This window comes from Grampus griseus, assembly GCF_964374135.1.
Source record: "Grampus griseus genome assembly, chromosome: 1".
Lineage (NCBI taxonomy): Eukaryota > Metazoa > Chordata > Mammalia > Artiodactyla > Delphinidae > Grampus > Grampus griseus.
The window spans coordinates 80,079,616-80,102,791 of record NC_139017.1 but is presented as its reverse complement, the minus strand read 5'-3'; the positions used below and the strand labels follow the sequence as shown (position 1 = coordinate 80,102,791).

Below are 23,176 nucleotides of genomic sequence, written 5' to 3'. Positions count from 1 at the left end.
TCCTATATGGGACTCACTGTGCTTCCTGGACTTGGGTGGCTATTTCCTTTCCCATGTTCGGGAAGTTTTCGACTATAATCTCTTCAAATATTTTCTTGGGTCCTTCTCTCTCTCTTCTCCTTCTGGGACCCCTATAATGCAAATGTTGTTGCGTTTAGTGTTGTCCCAGAGGTCTTTTAGGCTGTCTTCATTTCTTTTCATTCTTTTTTCTTTATTCTGTTACTCAGTAGTGAATTCCACCGTTCTGTCTTCCAGGTCACTTATCCATTCTTCTGCCTCAGTTATTCTGCTATTGATTCCTTCTAGTGTATTTTTCATTTCGGTTACTATATTGTTTATCTCTGTTTGTTTGTTCTTTAATTCTTCTGCGTCTTTGTTAAACATTTCTGGCATCTTCTCGATCTTTGCCTCCATTCTTTTTCCAAGGTCATGGACTTTCTTCACTGTCATTATTCTGAATTCTTTTTCTGGAACGTTGCCTATCTCTACTTCATTTAGTTGTTTTTCTGGGATTTTATCTTGTTCCTTCATCTGGTGCATAGCCGTCTGCCTTTTTATCTTGTCTATCTTTCTATGAATGTGGTTTTTGTTCCACAGGCTGCAGGATTGTAGTTCTTCTTGCTTCTGCTGTCTGCCCTCTGGTGGATGAGGCTGTCTAAGAGGATTGTGCAAGTTTCCTGATGGGAGGGACTGGTGGTGGGTAGAGCTGGCTGTTGCTCTCTTGTTTACTTTTTCTAATTACTGTTTTCATTTTCTACCTTCATTTTAAAAGTAGGATCTAACTTTTTAGGTACTTTCTAAAACCTGAGTACTGTAGTCCCCTCTTATCTAAGGTTTTGTTTTCCCTCTGCAGTATTCAGTTACCTATAGTAAACTTTGGTGTGAAAATATTAAATGGAAAATTGCAGAAATAATTTATAAATTTTAAATTGTGTGTCTTTCTGAGTAGCGTGATGAATCTTGCACCATCCTGCTCCCTCCAGTCTAGGGTGTGAACCATCTCTTTGTCCTGCTTGTTAGTTACTTATTAGCCATGTGGATTATGAGATCAACTGTGGAGATATTGCAGTTCTTCTGTTCATGTGACCCTTATTTTACTTAATAATAGCCCCAAACCACAAGAGTAGTGATGCCAGCAAGTTGGATTTGCTAAAGAGAAGCTGTAAGTGCTTCTTTTAAGTCAGGTGTCCCCAACCCCTGGCCTGAATACCAGTACTGGTTTGTGGCCTGTTAGGGACCAGGCCGCACAGCAGGAGTGAGCGGCGGGCAAGCGAGTGAAACTTCATCTGCTGCTCCCCATCGCTCACATTACTGCCTGAACCATCCCCCCCTCACCCCCCGCTCCCCATGGAAGAATTGTCTTCCATGAAACTGGTCTCTGGTGCTAAAAAGGTTGGGGACCGCTGTTTTTTCTTGACTTAATAAGGAAAGAAAAAAAAAATCGTTTGCTGATGGATCTAAGGTAAGCACGAATGTTTTATTTGTGAAATTGTGAGGAAAGAAATACTGTGCTAGTTTTGCTGTTATACCTTAAACTGTACAAGTTATGGCCACAGTGCAATAAGTGCTTAGTTAAGATGGAGGAGGCATTAAATTTGTACAATAAGATATTTTAAGGAAGAGAGAGAGAAAGAGACCACATTCACATGACTTTTGTTACAGTAAATTATTATAATTGTTCTGTTTTATTATTAGTTACGGTTGTTAATCGCATACTTTGCCTCATTTATAAATTAAACTTTAACATACGTGTGTGTGTATAGGAGAGAAAACATAGTATATATAGAGTTCAGTACTATGCAGGCTTTCAAGCATCCACTGGACATCTTGGGATGAATTCCCTGTGGATGAGGGGGAACTGTTGTATTTCTGTGGAACTATAATTTGAAGCAACATGTATTTTTTGGCAAGTTTCAGTCAAAATTTAGTTATAGTTGCTTTTGAAAACACAGATGTGATAGATTTTCTATTTACATACAGATGTTTTAGTCATTTATTTGTGTATTTTGAAGCTTTTTCTGCATTGTTTTACTTTAAGCAAGGTAGGTACCAATTTGTAATTTTTTATCTTCAACACAATACCAATTCTGATACTTGTACATTTTAGAGGTGGAGAAAAAGGATGGGAAATTCCAGTAGTGCTATCTATGTATGTTAAAAAAAAAAAAAAAGTAACATGGCCAAGGTGACTCATTCGGTAAATTGAGTGAATTATATTTTACATTCATGGTTCCAAGGGAAAAATTAGCAGTGTGTGTGTCTGGATGGAGGTCTGGGGAAGAGGTTTTTTTTTTGGCTGTGTTGGGTCTTCTTTGCTGTGCACAGTCTTTCTCTGGTTGCGGCGAGCAGGGGCTACTCTTTGTTGCAGTGTGTGGGCTTCTCTTGTTGTGGAGCACGGGCTCTAGGTGTGTGGGCTTCAGTAGTTGAAGTATGCGGGCTTAGTAGTTGTGGCACGTAGGCTCTAGGGTGTGTGGGCTTCAATAGTTGTGGTGCGTGGGCTTGGTAGTTATGGCTTGTGGGCTCTAGAGCTCAGGCTCAGTAGTTGTGGTGCACAGGCTTAGCTGCTCTGTGGCATGTGGAATCTTCCCGGACCAGGGATTGAACCTGTGTCCCCTGCATTGGCAGGTGGATTCTTAACCACTGCGCCACCAGGGAAGCCCCTGGGGAAGAGCTTTGTTTAACTTGGATTTGCTCTTTCTACCTCTCTTGAGTTCAGTTCTCTTGTTAAACTTATCAGTTGAAAAGAGTAAGTTAACTTACTTAACTTTTACTTAATCCAAGGATAAGTCTTGAGAATTACCAAGTTGTTCTTTATAGTCTTCACTTCTTTCCCCCATTTTAGATGCTTCTTGATGTGATGGATATCTTTTAAATAACAGTAGGTGAAAGCAAGAAAATATTAATGGGGCAGAAAGCACATACATTAGTCATATGCAGGGCAATCATCTTTAGTAATTGTAATGCAACACCACAGTAATCCAAATAACATTTTTAAAAAATGTGACTCTGGAAGAATTTTTCTAGCACTATGATTTCTCTCATAATTTGTTTGATGCTTGATTGTTTTCTGTCAAAAAAGAAAATGACTGAAAAGATCATTTCTCCTGGGTTTGAGAGATGTTGGGATGGAGGAATAATGGAAAAAAATTTTCCTTTAGGTAATCAAAGACACCAGAGATCTCATATGTGACATTTAATTTAGCGGCTATCACTTAATGAAATAGAGTTTATTTCTTCAGCAGAGGTTATAGAGTGATCTGAAGAGTTCCTGTTGCTTTGTGGATGCCACATGAGACATTAATGGACTAAAAGTCATTATATTTAGTGATTAATTAAAATTAGATCCTCTCTGCAAGTAACCATCCCTTTATATTAAACTCAGTGGTAAACTCTGAGCCCTTTTAAAAAATTGGAATATGAACATGTGTCAAACATGAGTTGGATGTTAATTTTCTGCTTGGTTTTTTAAACCTTATTTCTCAGAACATCTAATGTAGTAACACTTATCAGATAGATCGTCCTAGGCAAGGTAGTAGGTAGATAATATACATTTATTTTATTTAATCATTGCAATAACTGTGTAAGGAAAGACTGTTTGCTGAATTTAAACCCAGGTAACTTCTTAAAATTTTATTCCTTGTAAGTCAATATAAATCATTTCTTTTAGGGAGCAAAAGGAATGTTTCTTAAATGAATGTGATTCTGTTAAAATCGTAATGAGTAAGTTTTGACTTAATGTTTTTCTTTTTAAAAATAATAGCATTTATTTTTTTAGGAAAGGTGGTTTTAAGTTGTGGCACTTTTGTCAGACTTCTTCAAAAGTGACCTTTGTAGACCACTATTTAGTTAGGTTGTTAAATGATGACCAGGGCAGTGGCAGCTTCAGATTATTGTCAGGTGAGTTATTGTCAGCTGCTCATTAGGATCATTAAGCTGATTTACGGGGTAAACAAAGTTATTTGTGAGGTCATAGAAATTAAAGGAGCTTAGAGATGGAAAGGGTGACTTTACAAAATGAGCCTTTTAACTCATTAAAAGAGCAGAAGCAATATTTTGTCAGTTTTGGTCCACCATTTCTGAGGGATCATCTTGTAATGAGTAGCAATTAAGTATTTTCCAATAAAAAGTTGTACCTTTTTATTGAGTCATGAGGTCAGTTATTTGCTTTAGAGATTCTGTGATTGGGTTTCTGAATAAACTGTATTTTCCTTTAGAACAATAGTCACATACACGTTATTAGTAGCAACATCTGTAGTATTTATATAATGCATATTGTGGTGGACTGAGTCTTGTCCCCCATCAATTCACATGTTGAAGCTCTACTTTCCAATGTGACTGTATTTGGAGATAGAGCCTTTAAGAAGTAATTAAGATTGAACGAGGGGCCCTAATCAGATAGGGCTGGTACCCTTAAAAGAAGAGGAAGAAACACCCAAGTTCTCTCTCCCCCTGCACATGCACCAAGGAAAGGCCATGTGGGTATGATATAGTGAGAAGGTGGACATCTGCAAGCCAAGAGGAAGGTGCTCCTCTAAAAATTGGAAGCATGATCTTGGTCTTCAAACCTCCAGCACTGTGAGAAAATAAATTTTTGTTGTTTAAGCATCCTAGTCGTTGGTGTTTTGTTATGGCAGCCTGAGAAGACTAATAAATGTGCTATATGCCAAGGACTGATTTAAGTGATTTATGTGCACTAGGAGACAGGTACTATTATTACTGTTCCCATTTTACAGATGAGGAAACTGAAGCACAGTTAGGGTTAACTAACTTATTCAAGGTTGCACAGTTAGTAAATAATGTAGCCAGAATTTGATCACAGGCAGCTTAGTGCTAAGGTTCATGCTTCTAATTGATATTTTGTTCTGCTTCAGTAAACTTTAAAGGTAGAAGAAAATTAATACCAGCACATGGGAAAAATCCATTTTGACAAAATTACAGTGAAATGGTAGAAAAGTGAAAATGCAATCTGTATTATTTTCAGTAGTCAAGATTAGTTGCTTATACTTTTAGAAAAACTTTTGAGTGGTTACATTTTTTTCTCAGCCAAATAAGCTAAGTGGGAATGGATCCTTTATTGTTTATTTTGTCTTATATTTTTAGACATGTAGTTAGTTTATTAAAGGATTAATAAAAAAGAGTTTGACTCTGTTTCCTACTTGCTCTGTTCCTTTTCTGCATCTCATATTCTTGCTAGTGAGTATGATTTGAGATTTTTTTTAAAAAAAATCTGTTTTTAACCTTTTTATTTAAATAGAAGAAGTCTAAGGGAGGAGTCATAGTTCTGAGTGTCTCATTTGACCTCCCAAATCAGTATGCCTTTACAGAATCAGAATCTTAAGAGTTGGGAGGAACTTTAAAAGTCTAGTCTATTACTATAGGAACATATAGGCAGGTATTGAACTCTTAACAATATTCTAGATTATAAGGAGAACAATTTAAAATGTGTCCATTTCCTGTCTCTTAGCCTTGACTATTAAAACATTCTTTTATATGGTAACTGAAATCATATTGCTCTGACTTTTGTCTAGTTGGTCCTTGGCATCAGAGGATTCTTTATGTACAGATAACAGAAGATCCATTTCAAAATGGCTTAAACTAAAAAAGAAATTTAATTGGCTCAGTGATGTTCTAGAGTAGATCTGGTACCAGCTAAGCTTTTTTCTTTATCTCTTTCCTCTATTTTCCTCTTTGTGTTTGTATCTTCAGGCTGGCTTCATAGAGGGATGGCTGCAGCAACTTGAAGCTTCATATCTTCCTACTAACACATCTATAGAAAAGAGAACACTGTAGAGAAGAAAGCACTTGGTTTTCTCAGAAACCACCTTGTTTCTTGTTTATCTGGGTCTTGTGTCCAGCCTTGACCTGAAAGCTATACCCAGAGGGTTGGGATAGATTCCTTTGGTTTTGCCTAGTTAGGGCTCAGCCCTGGAGCTTGTGAGTGGGAAGAGGAAAATGTTGATGGACATAAGTTATCACTGGTAATAACTTTTCCAGCAGTGATTCATAGTCACAATTAATTATTTTTACTTAGATATCCTGGAGAATTGAAAGATTTTTGTAGGAATAGATTTTTTTGCATTTAAAAGAATTTTGATTTGGAACAGAATGTTACTTGATCTTACAATGCTTTTTGAAGTGCACCTTTTATTTTCAGTGTATGTGTGTATGTATAAATTCTTCTTGATATTTATAACTTGCTAATGATTTCTAATATTTTGTTGAGGATTTTGCATTCATATTTTGGGAAGGATATTGTTTTGTATTTTTCTTGAACTATTGTCTTGTTTCAGTATCAGTGTAATTTTGGCCTAATAAAATGAGTTTGGAAGTGTTCTCTGCTCTTCATTTTTCTGGAAAAGATTGTGTACTGTTGGTTTTATATTTTTCTCAAGTTTTTGATATAATTTGCCAGTGAAACCATCTGCATCTGGAGCTTCTTTTTCTGGGAGGTTTTTTTTTTTTTTTTTTTGTAGTACGCGGGCCTCTCACTGTTGTGGCCTCTCCTGTTGCGGAGCACAGGCTCCGGACGCGCAGGCTCAGCGGCCATGGCTCACGGGCCCAGCCGCTCCGCGGCATGTGGGATCTTCGCGGACCGGGGCACGAACCCATGTCCCCTGCATCGGCAGGCGGACTCTCAACCACTGCGCCACCAGGGAGGCCCTCTGGGAGGTTTTTAAACTACAACTTCAGTTTATTTCACATCCTCTATAAGGGCCATTCGGTTTATCTGTTTTACCTTCGGTTAGTTTTGGTAGTTGATGATTTTGAGGAATTGGTCTATTTCATCTAAGCTACTGATTTTGTGTGCATAGAGTTGTTTGGAGTATTATCTTGTTACCTTTTGAGTATCTGTGGCAGCTGTAGTTATAACCCTCTTTCATTCCTAATACTGGTAATTTTTCTTTGTTTGTCCTGCTAGAAGTTTATCAAATTTATTGATATTTTCAGTAAATTTTTCTTTGTCCTGCTAGAAGTTTATCAATTTTATTGATATTTTCAAAGAAGCAACTTTTGGTTTCATTGATCTTCTGTATATTTTCTTTATGTTTTCAATTCTTTGATTTCTGCTCTTTGTTATTTCCACTCTTCTGCGTGATTTGGGTTTCTTTTGTTCTTGCTCTTCTAGTTTCTTGAAATAGAAGCCTAGATTATAGGTTCATAATCCCCTTTTCCAGTGTAAGCATTTAGTGCCATAAATTTTCTGCCAAGTGGTGCTTTAGCTGCATCTGAAAGATTTTGATGTGCTGTGTTTTCATTTTTATTCAATTCAGTATGTTTTAAAACTTCCCTTGAGTAAGTTGTTTAATTGCTAAATGCTTAGAGATTTTTCTTTTCTCTTTCTGTGACTGATTTCTAATTTAGTTCCATTATGGTCAAAGAATATACTTTGTGCAATTATAATTCTTCTAAGTTATTTAAGGTTTACTTTTTGACCCAGAATATGGCCTGTCTTGGTGAATGTTCCATTGGTGCTTGAAAAGAATGTTTATATATGTAGTGACTGTTATTGGGTGTAGAATGTTCTGTTAATGTCAGTTAGACCTCATTGGTTTATGGGGTTGTTCAGGCTTCTTCTGTTCTTGCTGATTTTCTATCTAGTAGTTCTGTCAATTACTGAGAGAGGGGTGTTGAAGTTCCCAACTGAAATATTGGATTTCTTTCTTACTCCTTTCAATTCTGTCAGCTTTTGCTTTATATATTTTGAGGTACTCTTGTTAGGTGCTTACACATTTAGGATAATTATATCTCCTTGGTAGGACCACCAAAGCCCTAATACCCAAACCAGACAATGATATTACAATAAAAGGGAACTATCGACCAATGTTCCTCATGAACATGGACACAAAAATCTTTGACCAAATTAGATTTATCTTAGTAAATGTAATTCAGCAATATGTAAAAAGAATAATACCTCATGACCAAGTGGGGTTTATCCAAGGAATGTGTGGTTGGTTTAACATTTGGAAATTAGTCTATATAACTGAAGATACTAAGGGATGAAAAGAGGAAAATTTTATGAGCATCTCAGATGCTGAAAAAGCATTTAACAATACTCAATATCTATCCATAATAAAAACTCTCAGCAAACTTGGACTGGAAGGGAACTTTTTTAGCCTGATAAAGAGTATTAAAACACACCCACTCACCCACACACACAAGAAAATTCTAGGGAATCTACCAAACAACAATAAAAAAGTACTAGAATGAAAACAAATTTAGTAATGAGGCCATATGATACAAGTTTGATATACAAAATAAATTATATTTCTAGATACTAGCAATAAACAGTTATAAGTACAATTTTAAAATAATACCATTTGCAGTAGCATAAAAATATGAAGTACATGTGGATGAATTTAACAAACTATGTGCAAAGTCTGTACACTGAAAACTGTGATTATTGAAAGAAATTTAAAAGGACTTAAAGGAGAGAGATGCCTGTATGAGTTGGAATACTCGGTATTGTTGAGATGTTAGTTCTCTTGAAATCCATATTTAGATTTAAAGCAATCTAAGTAAAAATGACCTTTCCACATAAATTGATAGGCTGATTCTAAAATCTGTATGAAAACACAAAGTATGTACAATAATCAAAATAATTTTTAAAAAAGAACAAAGTTGAAGGATTTACACTACTTGATTCTACGATTTACTGTAAATCTTCAGTAATGAGGACAGTATGGTTTTAGCATAAAGATAGACATAGAGGTCACTGGAAAAGAATAGAAATAGAACTGCACATACATTTTTAATTGATTTTCAACAAGGGTGCTTTCAGTGGGTTATAGGTAAGTCTTTCTAATAAGTGGTGTTGGGTCAGTTATATATTCATGTAGAAAAATAAAAACCTTAACTCTTCAACATTGTATAGAAAAATGAACTTGAAATGAATCATAGGTCTAAAGATAAAAACTTAAAGTATAAAACTTCCAGTAAAAAATATTTGAGGGCTTCCCTGGTGGCGCAGTGGTTGAGAGTCCACCTGCCGATGCAGGGGACACGGGTTCATGCCCCAGTCCGGGAAGATCCCACATGCCGCGGAGAAGCTGGGCCCGTGAGCCATGGCCGCTGAGCCTGCGCGTCTGGAGCCTGTGCTCCGCAACGGGAGAGGCCACAACAGTGAGAGAGGCCCGCGTAACGCAAAAAAAATATATATATATGTATATATTTGAGAAAATCTTTGTGACCTTGAGGTGAGCAAAGAATTTTTAGAATACAAAAGGAATAAACCATTAAGAAAAAAAATTGCTAAATTGGAGTTCATGAAAATAAAAAATTTCTGCTTTCCAGAAGACATTAAGGAAATGAAAAAGCAAGCCCCAGAATTGGAGAAAATATTTGTGATACATGTATAAGGATGTATTCAGAATATATAAATAATTCACCAATAATTCACCAAAGAAAGTAAATGAGTAGCCAATAAGCACATCAGTCACCAGGGAAATTAAAATTCAAACCACAATGCGAAATCCTGCATACCCAATAGAATGAATAAAATTAAAAAGACCAACAATGTCAAATACTGAGAAGGATGATGGAACAACTAGACCTCTCATACATTGCTGCTGGGAGTATACAGTGGTACACTCTGGAGAGCAGTTTGTCAGTCTCTCATAAACACAAACTTACTATACCCCCCAGCAAGCCTGTTCCTAAATATTTCCAGGATGCTCATGAGTGAGATCAGGTAATAGTTTTATTTTTCTTACTAAATTATATTTTTGCATCAGTGGTATGCAGAATTCGTTAAGTTGAATTTTAAGCTTTCTTTTCCTATGTTCTATCAAAATTTATGTCGAAGTTATCATCCTTAAAATTAAAGTAGAATTTATTCTATGAAACTTCTAGAGTGTGATACTTTTATAGTGTGTAGCTCTTTGAAAATTTCTCAATTTCCTGTTTCTTGGTCTGCTTATCTAGATTTTCTATTTCCTTTTTCATAAGTCAAAATAATACCTATTTTCTTAGAAAATTGTCAACTCCACTCATTTTCAAATTTATTGGGACGATATGGCTAAATTAGGCTTTTTTAAAAATAGTTTTCTTAATTTCCTTTGTATCTGCCTTTTAATATACTCTCAATTCCTTTTTTTGTGTTTTTATATTCACATGACTACTTTTAAAAAGTCAGTTGGTCCTAGATTTATTGTATAGTTCTTTTCATAGAACCATCTCTTGAATTTATTATTTTGCCAGTTTTCTTTATTCCTAATTCATTTATTTCGTTAGCTTTTCTGATTCTTCTACTTCGTTGCTCAAGTTTATCATTCTTTTTCTTATTTTCTTAGTAGAACATTTTCATTTGTTCTCATTAAATAGTATACAATTTTTAAGTTATGAGTTTTTCTCAGAGAACTGGTTCAGTTGACTCCTGTGTTCTTGTCATAAATCTTTATTAATGCTTTATATATTCTTTTGTGTCATATTTTAATTCTTATTTGACCCAAATGTAGTTTTAGACCCTTTAATTTTTTCCAGTTGAAACCTTGAGTTGTCTAGATAAGCACTCACAGTGATAGCCAGTAATTTCAGTTTTGCCTTTTTCTTCGTTGTACTGTTTAGCTCGTGGCACAAACCTCTCCTTGTGGAACCAACTAGAATTGGTATAAATATGTGGGTCAGGCCTTTTTCCATTTCAGAGTAGTCAGCACCTTAGAGGAGCATGCACTTACAGAGCTAAATAAATAACTAGAGAACTGAGCATAACTACCTATAAAAATTGAAATAAGAACAAAAACAGGGACTCCTAAGGATTTAAAATAAGGATGATATTGTGGACAAAATACAAAAATAAAAAGAGGTACATATTTAATTCAGATGATTATGCAAGAGATAGGGATATATGGGTGACTATCAATAGCTTGATAAAATTTTTATTATCTTAATTAAAAGCTGAGGAACAAGAAAAGAAAAGGGAAAGTATGTCTGTAATAACCCAGTTAATATCAACATGAAGGGAACTGAGTGGAGAGAAGACCAAGGGATTTATCAGAGTGTGGTGTAGTACTTGTTTTATTAGTGGGAAGATATACTTCTTGATAAGTTGAAGAAATTATTAGGAGCACATGAATAAGAAAATGTGATGTAGGTTGAGGACAGTCATTATAAGAACAAATTTGTATAGCCTTAAACCATCACAAGAAAACACTATTTATTTAGGAGAAAAAGGAACAGAATTAAAAAGGAAAGAAAAGAAGGAATACTAAATGGAAAATGTGAACCTAAGTAGTGTCGAATGCTGACTCCTAAAATATCACCAAGATAACTTGTTGATAAGACAAAGCTCAGTTTAATGCTTACCATGGTAAGGGAGATCACTACCTCACCAGAGCCATAGTAAGCCTGTCAGACGAGGAAGGACAAAGTTGAGATATATATTGAGATTTTAAGTCTTGTTTAACAAGGGCCTTTCAGTTGGAGAGTTATGGTTGATTATGGCTTGGTTATGATTGGGTAAGGATCATGATATAATAGTTTTGGATTGGTGAGTGGAGAATTTGGAGGCAAGAGGTTTAGAGTTTTAGAGTGTTAACCATCATTTGATACTTTCTGTTAAAGAGTTGATGGATCTTTCAAGAAGTTCCTGGAATCAACAATAACTTATTTTGCAGCTTCTCTCTTTCTGAGCAAGAGTTTTCTGGAAGAGTAAACTCATGTTGATGAAGACAGTGTAACAGTAAAGTCATGTTAATGTAGACAATAAGCTGTGTGGGTGATTTTCATTCTCAGAAGGTAGAAATAATAGTTGAATTCCTGGGGTTAGGGAGGACCCAGCTGCTCCATGTTATTTGTTCTTTTACTACACTACTAGATTTGTCTTGCTAGTATCTTATTCAGGATATTTGCAGTTATATTCATTAGTAGGATTGGCCTGTTCTGTTTTCTTGTGTTTACAGTATCTGTTTTTGGTATCAGTTAGGCTAGCTTTGTTGAATTAGTTCCTCCCTCCCTGAAACATTTTCTTTTAAGATCAAGATGATCTCTTTCTTGAAGATGGGTAGATCTTACTATTTTGATTTTCTCTACTCACATTTTATTTTATGACTTCTTTTTAAATATGTTCTACCTGCTTTTTGATTGTTAAGGACTATTATAGTTTATATTCCATCACGGTTATATAGCCTTGTTATACTTTTAGTATTATTTTAAGTATATTTTTTGACCTTTCTATGAATTTGTACCAAAAGAGCATGGTTCCTGGTTGTCTTATGACTTAGTTTATCATCTTGAACCACCGTCCCCATTTCTTAAATTAATCCTCTTTATTTTTTCCCCCCAATCTATCTCAGTTAAGTAGATAGATCTCATTTTCTGACCAGGAAGAAAACTAAGGAGAATTATAATTTTAGTTTTCCTTTATCTTCCTATTAGTTATCAATGTGTCATCTTTAGGAAAATGTTTTAAACAATGTATATTATCTATTCTTATGGAAAAGTGAACCATGTTGAGTATTTTTTTCATCCTTATATTTTTACTTTGATTTACTTTTTTTAAAAACAATTTATTTATTTATTTATTTATATTTTTGGCTGCATTGGGTCTTCGTTGCTGCGTGGGGCTTTCTCTAGTTGCAGCGAGCGGGGGCTACTCTTGGTTGTGGTGTGTGGGCTTCTCATTGCTGTGGCTTCTCTTGTTGCAGAGCACAGGCTCTAAGTTCATAGGTTTCAGTAGTTGTGGCACACGGGCCCAGTAGTTGTGGCTCACGGACTCTAGAGTGCAGACTCAGTAGTTGTGGCGCACGGGTTTAGTTGCTCCACGGCATGTGGAATCTTCCCAGACCAGGGCTTGAACCCGTGTCCCCTGCATTGGCAGGCGGATTTTTAACCACTGTGCCACCAGGGAAGTCCTGATTTACTTTTTAACTATAAAAAATTAAAATAGACCTTGTATGAAGGGCATCTTTTTAATGACATTTTCCCCCCATATATAGGAAGTTCACAAATGGGTGCTACTATAGTAGATGCTTTGGATACCCTTTATATTATGGGACTTCATGATGAATTCCGAGATGGGCAAAAATGGATCGAAAACAACCTTGATTTCAGCGTGGTGAGTATACAATTCATAATTTATTCCATTGACTATGAAAAGACACTGTAACAATAGTTTTGAGTGTTATACTAGCAGTTTAAGGAAATCCTAAGTCCCCCTTCTTCTTTTGTGATTGTCAGTTGTTCAATTTTTGCGTAAAATAAACACCCTTTCTCACCATTTTCCTTTTCCTTTTCTTACCCTTATCTTTTAAGGTAATGTGTTGCATGTGTTAAGGCAAGAGTTAGGGAGAAAAAGCACATTGAATTAGAAACATCAGGAAACCATAAATTACTTTATAAATATTAAGTGTTTTATTATTTTTTAAAGAAATAATGATTGGCACAGTTTTTTAAAACTTTTTTAAAAAATCTATTTTATTTTTTAAATTGAAGTATAGTTGATTTACAGTGTTGTGGCTTTGGCACAGTTTAGAAGCGCCTTCATAGTTAGGTACATGCTCATCCTTCCAGCATTTTGGCATAGTTGTTAAGTAGTGCTCCTTAGGTTTGAAGCCCAGCACAGTCACAATTCTAGTGATATTTGGGAAACCTACCTATAAGTAAGTGCTACTTATTCTTTCTAAACCTGTCATAAAATTGCTATCCTATTGCAATATTGTGAGGATTATTTGAAATAATCTGGTACATATTCAGTGTTCAGTAAATGTTAGCAGTTATTTTCTTCGTTACCAGTCTTCACCTAAAAGATGTGTGGACTATTTTGTCATATTCATTTTCATCTTTCATGATATTTTTACTTGCTGTTCCTTCTGACTGTAGTGAGAAGCCACTCCTTATCTGTTTTTCTCTTTGGCAAACTCTGTATCATTCAAACTCTGTATCATTAGCCTTTCCTGATGGTAATTAGACAAAAACTGATTACTTTCTTTTATATTATTTTAGCATTTTGGACATAGCTCAGAACAGTTTTTATTATCAGGTTTAGGTTTGGCTGTGAATGACAGAAAATCTAGTATAAAATAGCTTAAGCAAGATACATGTTCATTTCTCTTTCATGCAAGTCAAGTACAAAGATAAACAGTTTAGGGCTGGTTTGGGTAGCTCCTCGATGACCAAGGACCTAGGATCCTTTGTCTTATTATTCTGTCAACTTCAGTATAAAGCTTCAACCTCATGGTACAAGATGATTCCTCAAGATAAGGTAGATAAACCTTCCAGTGGCAGAAAGGAGGAAGGGGTAGAGAAAAGATATGTGACTGCTCAGAAGTTGGTTACCCCATTTTTGCTTGTGTATTATTGAGTGAATCTAAGTCATGTGGCCCCACCTTACTGTAAAAGGGGATTGAGAAATACAGGGGTTTTTCCCCTGTATAGTTATGTAGCTCTTAGAGATTATGTACTTCAAGGTCATGAAGATACATTCTTGTACTTAATTCTAAGTGTTCTAAAGTTCTGCTTTTGCATTTAGGTTTTTAGTCCTTACATAGTTGAGTTTGTGGGTAGGTTAAGATAGGCAACTCTCAATTGATCCTAGCACATTTATTTCTCTACTATTTATACATGCCACATTAGTCATGTGTTAGTTGTATTACTCTATTCTTTTCTACTGGCTTTTCTCTTTATCCCTACATCAATATTTTAGTAGTCTAAATATTTATTATATTCTTAACTAGTTTTATAAGAAAAGCTTAATATCTATAGCTGAATCTTGATATCTGATCTTATTCTACTAGGAAATTATCTTAGCAATTCTCAGTTCTTCTTTTAAGCTCTGGAAAAACTGTGTTGAAATTTTGATGAGGATTGCATTCAATTTATAGATTAATTTGGCGAGAATTGGCATTTGTGAATCTCAAATACTCCTGTTTGTTAATATGGCAGCTTTATTGTGCCTCATAATTGGTTGGTATATCATTGTGTCAGTTGGCTCAATCAAGAACCAGAACTGTACAGTTTTTTTAATTAGAGGATTTAGTGTTTAGAATTGTTAACCAAGTAATGGGGCACTGAAAAGACAGAAAGGGAACATTGTGGTATTACAAGAGGTAGTAACTACAATAAATGGCTGCCATGCCTGGAACTGTGAGAACAATGGGGAGAGGTTGAGATCATTAAAATTTACTAGCTTGGGACTCTGTTTTTGATACCTTAGGAGTTCTTAAAAGGGGCTTCTCAGACCTGGGACTCAGACCTCTGAGGAGGGGGTACCTAGTTAGAGCTTGGTATCTCTGAAGGGCACAAGGAGGCTGATTTGGGGAATGTGTCTGTGGCAGGGGAACTGTAACCTGGAACCACCTGCCACCGCCAGGGTGAAGAACCATGGCTGGTTTGACACTGTCAGAAACTAGAAGTAGACTGGAAGGAATAAGTTCCTTTTTCTTCCTTCAGCTTTGTATGACCTTTGTAGAACCTTCTGTCATCAGCAGGGCTTATAAGGAAGCCAGATGCATTTGAATAGTTCTAGTTTCAGTATACTGAAGTAGAGTGTAGAAGGATGGATTTGAAGCTGAGAAAAAATAGCTTAATAATCAGCACAGTCATTTTCCATTCTTTCACTTTTACCCTTTCTGTGTCATATGTTTTAGCTCTATATTTTACATATAGTGCGTATTTAGATTTTGTTATTTTTATCCAGTCTTGGAGTCTTTTAACTGTTAAGCTTGAAATATTTACATTTAGTATAACATATTTTTAGAGTTGAATCTTCAATCATTGTTTTGCTACCTATATCATTATTATACTTCTCATTTGCCTTTATTTTCTGTCTATCTTATTTGGATTAAATTACTTCATGTCTCTTTTTCCCTCTACTAGTTTGACTTTATACTTTCCATTTCCATTCATTTTGGGGTTACCCTTAAAATTTTAATAGGTATACTTACCAAAGTTTAAAATTAATCATTTTCTCTATCCTTCTTCTGAAAAACATAAGGATCTTAGAATGCTTTAATTTAACTCATCTCCCTCTTGTCTTATGTGTAATTGTTGTCTAGTTGGTCCCAACTTGTAGTTGAAACTTCCAAATTAAGTAATGAATAAATAAATAAATGTATTTATTGAGTGCCTTCTCTGTGACAGACACTGTTCTAAATCTGTGGATACAGGAATTAACAAAACAGAGTCTTATCTCTAGTTTATACTAGTTTCTATTCTAGTCTGAGGAGAAAAGCAGTAAATACATATAAGATATATTGAATATAGCATGTCAGATAGTGATAAGTGCTTACTCTTAAGGAAGAGTAAGTAGGATTGGAGTAAGTGGTGGTGAGAGGTTGCTATTTTATATCCATTGGCTATTGAAGGTGACGTTTCTGAGAAGAGACCCAAGGGAAGCCATGTGGATATGAGAGATCCAAGCTTTCTCCTAATAGATATTATAGCTGAGTATAGAATTAGAGGTTGATGACTATTTTCTCTTAACCTTTTAAAGATACAGTTCTATTGTCTTCCTGTTTCTGTTATGCTATTGAAAAGTAGGCTATCAGTTTAATATTCAAAAGGTAATCTGTCTTTTTTCCCCTTGTTTTAACATTTTCCTTTTTTTGCTTTGTTGTTCTGTAATTCCATTACCATTCTGTATTTAGACTATTCCTTAAAGGACTCATGTTTTATCAGTCTGAGGACTTTTGTTTTCATCAATTTAGAAAGATTCTCAGTCATTTCTCCTGTGAATAATGCCTCTCCCTCAGTCTCTCCCTTCTCTCCCTCTAGAAACTTTTCTTATCTTCTGTCTCCTGTGAGGGAAGGTATGAATTTTACAAATGAGAATTATATAATATTCAGATGATGATAAGTGTTAATTGGGGAAATAGTACAGAGTAAGGAATATTAGTGATGAGGGGTTACTTCACAATTTTATATTGTGTGGTCAGAAAAACTTTCTAAGTGAAATTTGCTCAGAGATCTGCAGGTAAAGTATAAAGACTGACACAGAAGTGAGTTTGACAGTTCTCAAACAGCAGGTAGACCCACTGGGTAATAAAAAAGTGAGTCAGAGGGACATTGGTAGGAGATGATGTCAGAGAGGTTGTGGGGAATCAGATTATGTTGGGTCTAGTAAGTCATTTTACTGAGTGTAACCAGAAGTCATTGTAAGGTTTTGCACAGAGTAGTAACCTATGCTAACTTTAGATTTAAAAGGTTCACCACTGTAACTATATGGTGCTGAATAAGTAGAGTGCTGAGAAGAGGGTAAGGATGGTATTATTGTTCTAGGGAGTGGAGAGAGGCCCTCTCTCCCTCTTTTCCTTCCTCTGTATATTTAGTGAATGTCTACTATGTACCCTGCAGTATGCTATATATTGGGAATATATGAAGTAGTATAAACCACTTTGCTTTTGAGGATGGGGTAGGATAACAGTTATGTTATTAAAAAATTACATTATATTGTGAAAATTCTATATTAGAGAATTATGCTTGTGTTAGCAAATGATGTCTTCTGCCTATGAATGTTGGAAAGACTTCAGGGTAATATATATTTCCTTTTAATTTTTACTTAAAAATTAATTATGAATGTTATTTTTCTGTTAGTCAGTTTTGTATATTCTGTGGATTCTTTGGTTATTTTCTTTGCCACTTCTAATTTCTTTCCATGCATTAGAATCTTCTTCAGCAATATCTTTATCCATATCTAAATACAAACCTATAGACTCTATGTGGTAGGGTTATTAATACTGCTATACTTGTGGCAAATTTCGTTCCGTTTGTCATTTGCCTTTTAATTTTGTTCATGATTTTTTTTCTTATAGGTAATTTTCATTATGGGGAAATTCAAGTCCTTCTATCATCATTTGTTATCAATGCTATTGATTTTATGCTTACAAAGTACCTGCTTTCTCAAGGAAGTATAGATATATTGTCACATTTTTTCTACTTTTTTATTTCAGTTATTACCTAGGAGTCAGTTTTTTCAACATTATTAATTGAAAAATCTATCATCTTGCCATTATTTTTTGGTACCTGCTTTAACGTTGATTAAGTTACATATACTAGAAAAACATTTAAAATTCATGAGGAGAGATAGAAGTAAAAATGGACGTTATAGTGTAGTGATTAGAACAGAAAGGGACCCGTAGAGAGAACACTTCCAAAATTCAAGAAGTAGAGGCTTTCATGAGGGAGAATAGTCAATAGCATCAAATATCTTGATAATTTCACAATAATATGTAAGGCACATGAAAATGGCCCATTGGTTATGGCAATTAGGAAGCTGTGCTGACAGCAGTAGAGGAGTTTCAGTAACATTAACAAATGGGAGGTGAGATTGCAGTTGCGTGAGAAACGAAGACATAGAAAGTGGAAAAAACCATTCTCCCCAGCATGTTTGTGAGAAACATATGAAGGATTGAAGATATTTTGAAACCTTTACAGCTTTATGTATATGTGAATATTTTCAATATGTTTTCACAGAATTCAGAGGTGTCTGTGTTTGAAGTCAACATTCGATTTATTGGAGGCCTACTTGCAGCATATTACCTTTCAGGAGAGGAGGTGAGCAAAATCAAGTGATACGTTGTTTGGGGGGAAAGGTTGTGAATGGAACTTAGTAAAATGAAAGATTTCATGTCATCTTTTTATTTTTTTTATGAATTTATTTATTTTATTTATTTTTATTTTTGGCTGTGTTGGGTCTTCGTTGCTGCGCACAGGCTTTCTCTAGTTGCATTGAGCAGGGGCTCCTCTTCGTTGCTGTGTGCAGGCCCCCCATTGTGGTGGCTTCTCTTGTTGCGGAGCATGGGCTCTAGGCGTGCGGGCTTCAGTAGTTGCAGCACTTGGGCTCAGTAGTTGTGACTTGCGAGCTCTAGAGCGCAGGCTCAGTAGCTGTGGCGCACAGGCTTAGTTGCTCCGTGGCATGTGGGATCTTCCCGGACAAGGGCTCGAACCCGTGTCCCCTGCATTGGCAGGCGGATTCTTAACCACTGTGCCACCAGGGAAGCCCCATGTTGTCTTTTTAAATTGTCCAGTATTGGACTAATCTACAGGTTTGCTGAAATAACTAGATCTTCAGGTAGAGCTCTGTTTCTTGGGAATAATGATTTTTCCATTTTGAGAATCTCAGTGAAACAAATTCATCACAGATCCTAGCACTATATATACTATGTCTCCTCTGTAAGAGTTATCCTTCTCCAGGATTTACCACTGCAATTAATTACATGGTTGAAACAAAAGTAGAAAATATATTAATAAGATTAGAATTAAGGAATAAATCAGTAAGAATGAATATGGATCCTCCTAAGTCCAAAAATTAATTAATATAACTGCCTATTTAGAAATTGAGTGCAATTTATTGCTGTAAATTAAAACAAAACAAAACAACAGCTCTGAATTCTCCTTTATGGAAGTCTTGGTGTAATACACACAGGCACACTTGAGACTTACCGGTGATGGGGAAGTGGGTGTAGGAAATTGCTTTTTACTACTCAGATGGGTTAAAGAGTGGGCTTGGAGAGTGCGAGAAAGAGAAGCTAAAGGAAGAGGTTATAGTCATTTCTGTTTTGTTTTCTGAGAAACTCCTTGGCACATAGATTTACTTGATTTGTTGGCCTAAATGATTGTAAGATAGCTTTGTAAATTTAAGAAAACTCACTTTTTATTATATGTATTGTAAAGATGGATTTTTATATTGTCTTCAGTTTTTATTTTTTGTGTTTAACTTTAAAGTGGTCATTTTTAGGATTGTTTTTCCCCTTATGGCTTCTAGATTTTGGTCTTTAGAAAGCCTTCCCTATGGCTGTATCATTATAAAACAAATATTTCTACTTTTCTTCTGGATTTTTATGATTTTATATACTTATATTTAATTATTTCATCTATCTTTGTGTGCTTTTGTGTGTAAAGAGTGAGATACCCATGTACAACTTTTTCTGTAGAAGAAATATGTTTGAAGATGATGGTATTTAATATATAGTATTAGATAAATAACATTTATCTTAATATATGATTTTACTGTCAGCCTTTACTATGTAATTTGATTATACCTCCAAACTATGTTTCAATTGTCAGAACACTTCAGTTCCCATTTAATAAAATAAAAGGTTTATACTCTGGCAAAGAGGTTTTCAAACTTCAGTGTGTTTCAGGGTCACATAGCGTGCTTTATAAAAATGAAGATTCCAAGCCCTGCTCACAGGACTGAAATTCAGTTGGTTTGAGGTGGAAACCATTATTTATGGTTTTAATAAAGTACTCTGTGTTAAAGGTGATTTTGGAAATGCTGATTCTATACTTTGAGAAACTCTGACCTAGCTTATATGAATAAAATCATTGTAAATTAATTGATAGGATTTTTTGGTCAGGTTTATTGATGTATTATTATATAGAGTAAAATTCACCCACTTTAGTGTATACTTCTTTGAGTTTTGAGAATGCATACAATCTAGTAAGCACCAGCACAAGTAAGATATAGAAGAATTCTATCATCCCAGAAAATTCTCTTACCGTTTTATAGTTACCCCGCATGCTACCATCAGCCTCTGGTAACGACTGATCTGTTTTCTGTTCATACAGTAAGGAGTACTGGCTTCTTTCATGTAGCACAATGCATTTGAGATTTATTCATGTATTTAGTAATTCATTCCTTTTTACTGCTGAATGGTATTCCATTGTGTGGCTCTAACAGTTTATCCATTCACCAATGGATTGGTTTTTAGTTTTGGAGATTCTGAATAAAGCTGCTATAAATATTTGCATTAGGATTCTGTGGGATCATAAATTTTTATTTCTCTTGGGTAACTATCTAGAAGTGGGATTGCTGGATCAAATGGTAAGTAAACTTTGGAAGAACTCCCCAGACTTTTTCAAATAGTTCCCTTCCATCATGACCAGTAATTGGTATTGAGAGTTTCTTTATTATTTTTAGCTATTCTAATAGGTGTGTATTAGTATCTCATTGTGGTTTTATTTTACTTTTCTCTAATGACAAACTATGTTGAGCACCTTTTCATGTGCTTATTTGTCATTCATATATCTTCTTTAATTGTTCACTCTTTGGCCATCAAATTTTTTTTGTTTTCTCATTATTGAATGTTGAGAGTTTTTTGTATATTCTATATATTCTGGACATAGGACTTTTATAACCTATGTGTTTGTAAATATTTTCTCTCTGTCTTTGGCTTTTCAGTGACTTAACAATATCTTTTGAAGAACTGATGTTGTTACATCTTGAAGTAGTCCAGTTTATCAGTTTCATCTTTTATGGTTCATGTGTTTGGTATTTTACTTACAAAGTGTTGCCTAATCCAAGGTCACAAAGATTTTCTCTTGTTTTCTTCTAAATATATTATAGTTTTACTTTACTATACTTTTAAATCTATAATCCATTTTGAGTGAAATTCTATATGCTGTGAGGTAGAGGTTGAGATTCATTTCTTGCCATATGGATATCCAAAAATTCTAGCACCATTCGTTGAAAAGACTCGTCTTTCTCTATTTAATTGACTTTGCACCTTTGTTGAAAGCAATTGACCATATATGAAATCAACTGACCAAATGTGGGTATATTTCTAGACTCTGTTGTTGATCTGTGTATCCGTCCTTTTGCTATTACCACACTGTGTTCATAATTACGGCTTTATGGAATTGAAATCATGGTCTTTATGGTCTCGTAATCAGGTTATGTGTGAGTCCTCCAACTTTGTTCCCCTTCAAAATTGTTTTGGCTATTCTAGTTTTATTTTCTATATAAATTATAGAATCAGTTTCCTGATTTCTACAAAATATCTTACTGGATTTTGATTAGAATTATATTAAGTCTATCAGGAAGTTTAGGGAAAATTGATATCTTCCAATCCATGAACATAGCTTATATCTTCCTTTATTTAGTTCTTTAATTTTGTTCATTGATGTTTCTAGTTTTTACAGATCTTATACATATTTTGATGGATCTGTACCTATTTCATACTTTTTGATGTTATTAAAAGTGGTACTGTACTGGTGGCACAGTGGTTGAGAGTCCGCCTGCTGATGCAGGGGACATGGGTTCGTGCCCCAGTCCGGGAAGATCCCACATGCCATGGAGTGGCTAAGCCTGTGAGCCATGGCCGCTGAGCCTGCACATTGGAGCCTGTGCTCTGCAACGGGAGAGGCCACAACAGTGAGAGGCCTGCGTACTGCCAAAAAAAAAAAAAAAAAAGTGGTAAAATGTACATAACATAAAATAATAACATTCACATTGTTGTGCACTATGCAGTTGATTTTTATATTGACCTTGTGGCCTGAGATTATCATAAATTTACTAGTTAATTCTAGTCACTTTTAAATGGATTTTAATAGATTCTTTGGGAATTTCTTTGTAACTAATCATGTCGTCAGTGAACAGAGATGTTTTATTTCTCTATATAGAGAACAGTTTTATTTGTATAGTTCTTTTATTTCTTTTTCTTGCCTTATCACATTGCCCAGAACCTTCACTAAATACAGAGTTAAATGGGAGTGGTGAGAGTGGCATTCTTGCCTGGTTCTTGATATTAGGGGAAGAGCATTTAGTTTTTCACCATTAAGCATAATGTTAGACATAAGGTTTTATTTTTTGTTGTTTGTTTGTTTTTGTAGATGCCCTTTATCATCTTGAAGAAATTCCCTGCTATTCCTATTTGCTGAAGTTTTTAAAATCATGAATGGATGTTGAATGTTGTCAAATGTTTTTATGGCATTTAATTAGATGATTATATGGTGTTTCTTCTTTATCTGTTGATAATGTGAATTATGCTGGTTGATTTTTGACCATGAAACCAACCTCGCATTTTTGGGAAGAAACCCCACTTGGTCATGGTGTATTATCCTTTTTAAATATTGCTGGGATTGATTTGATAATGTATTGTTGAGAATTTTTTTGTATCTGTGTTCATATGGGATATTGATCTACAGTTTTAATATCTTTTTGTGTATGTGTGTTTTGTATAAGAGTAATACTGACCTTGTAAAATGAGCTTGGAAGTGTTTCTTCTTTTTTTCCATTGGAGAAGTTTGTGTATAATTGGTATTATTTCTTCCTTAAATGTTTGGTAGAATTTCCCAGTGAAGCCACATGGGGTTGGAGTTTTTTGTTTTTGTTTTTCCCACTAAGTTTTAAAATGTATATATTCAGTTTCTTTGGTAGATATAACACTGTTCAGGTTATTTATTCTTGAGTGGCTTTTGTAGTTTGTGTGGCTTTTGTTGTTTGTGTATTTCAGGGAATTTG

General features: G+C 34.9%; 1 protein-coding gene across 2 annotated transcripts in view; it reads left to right on the top strand.

Annotated features, from left to right (window-relative positions):
* MAN1A2 (mannosidase alpha class 1A member 2) overlaps positions 1–23,176 on the top strand; it is a 162,477-nt gene that overhangs the window by 63,595 nt on the left and 75,706 nt on the right. For both annotated transcript variants that reach the window (XM_082663946.1, XM_082663947.1), the window contains exons 4-5: positions 12,933–13,051; positions 18,406–18,486. In XM_082663946.1, coding sequence (XP_082520072.1) covers positions 12,933–13,051; positions 18,406–18,486 — 200 coding nt within the window. The remainder of the gene's footprint in view (positions 1–12,932; positions 13,052–18,405; positions 18,487–23,176) is intronic.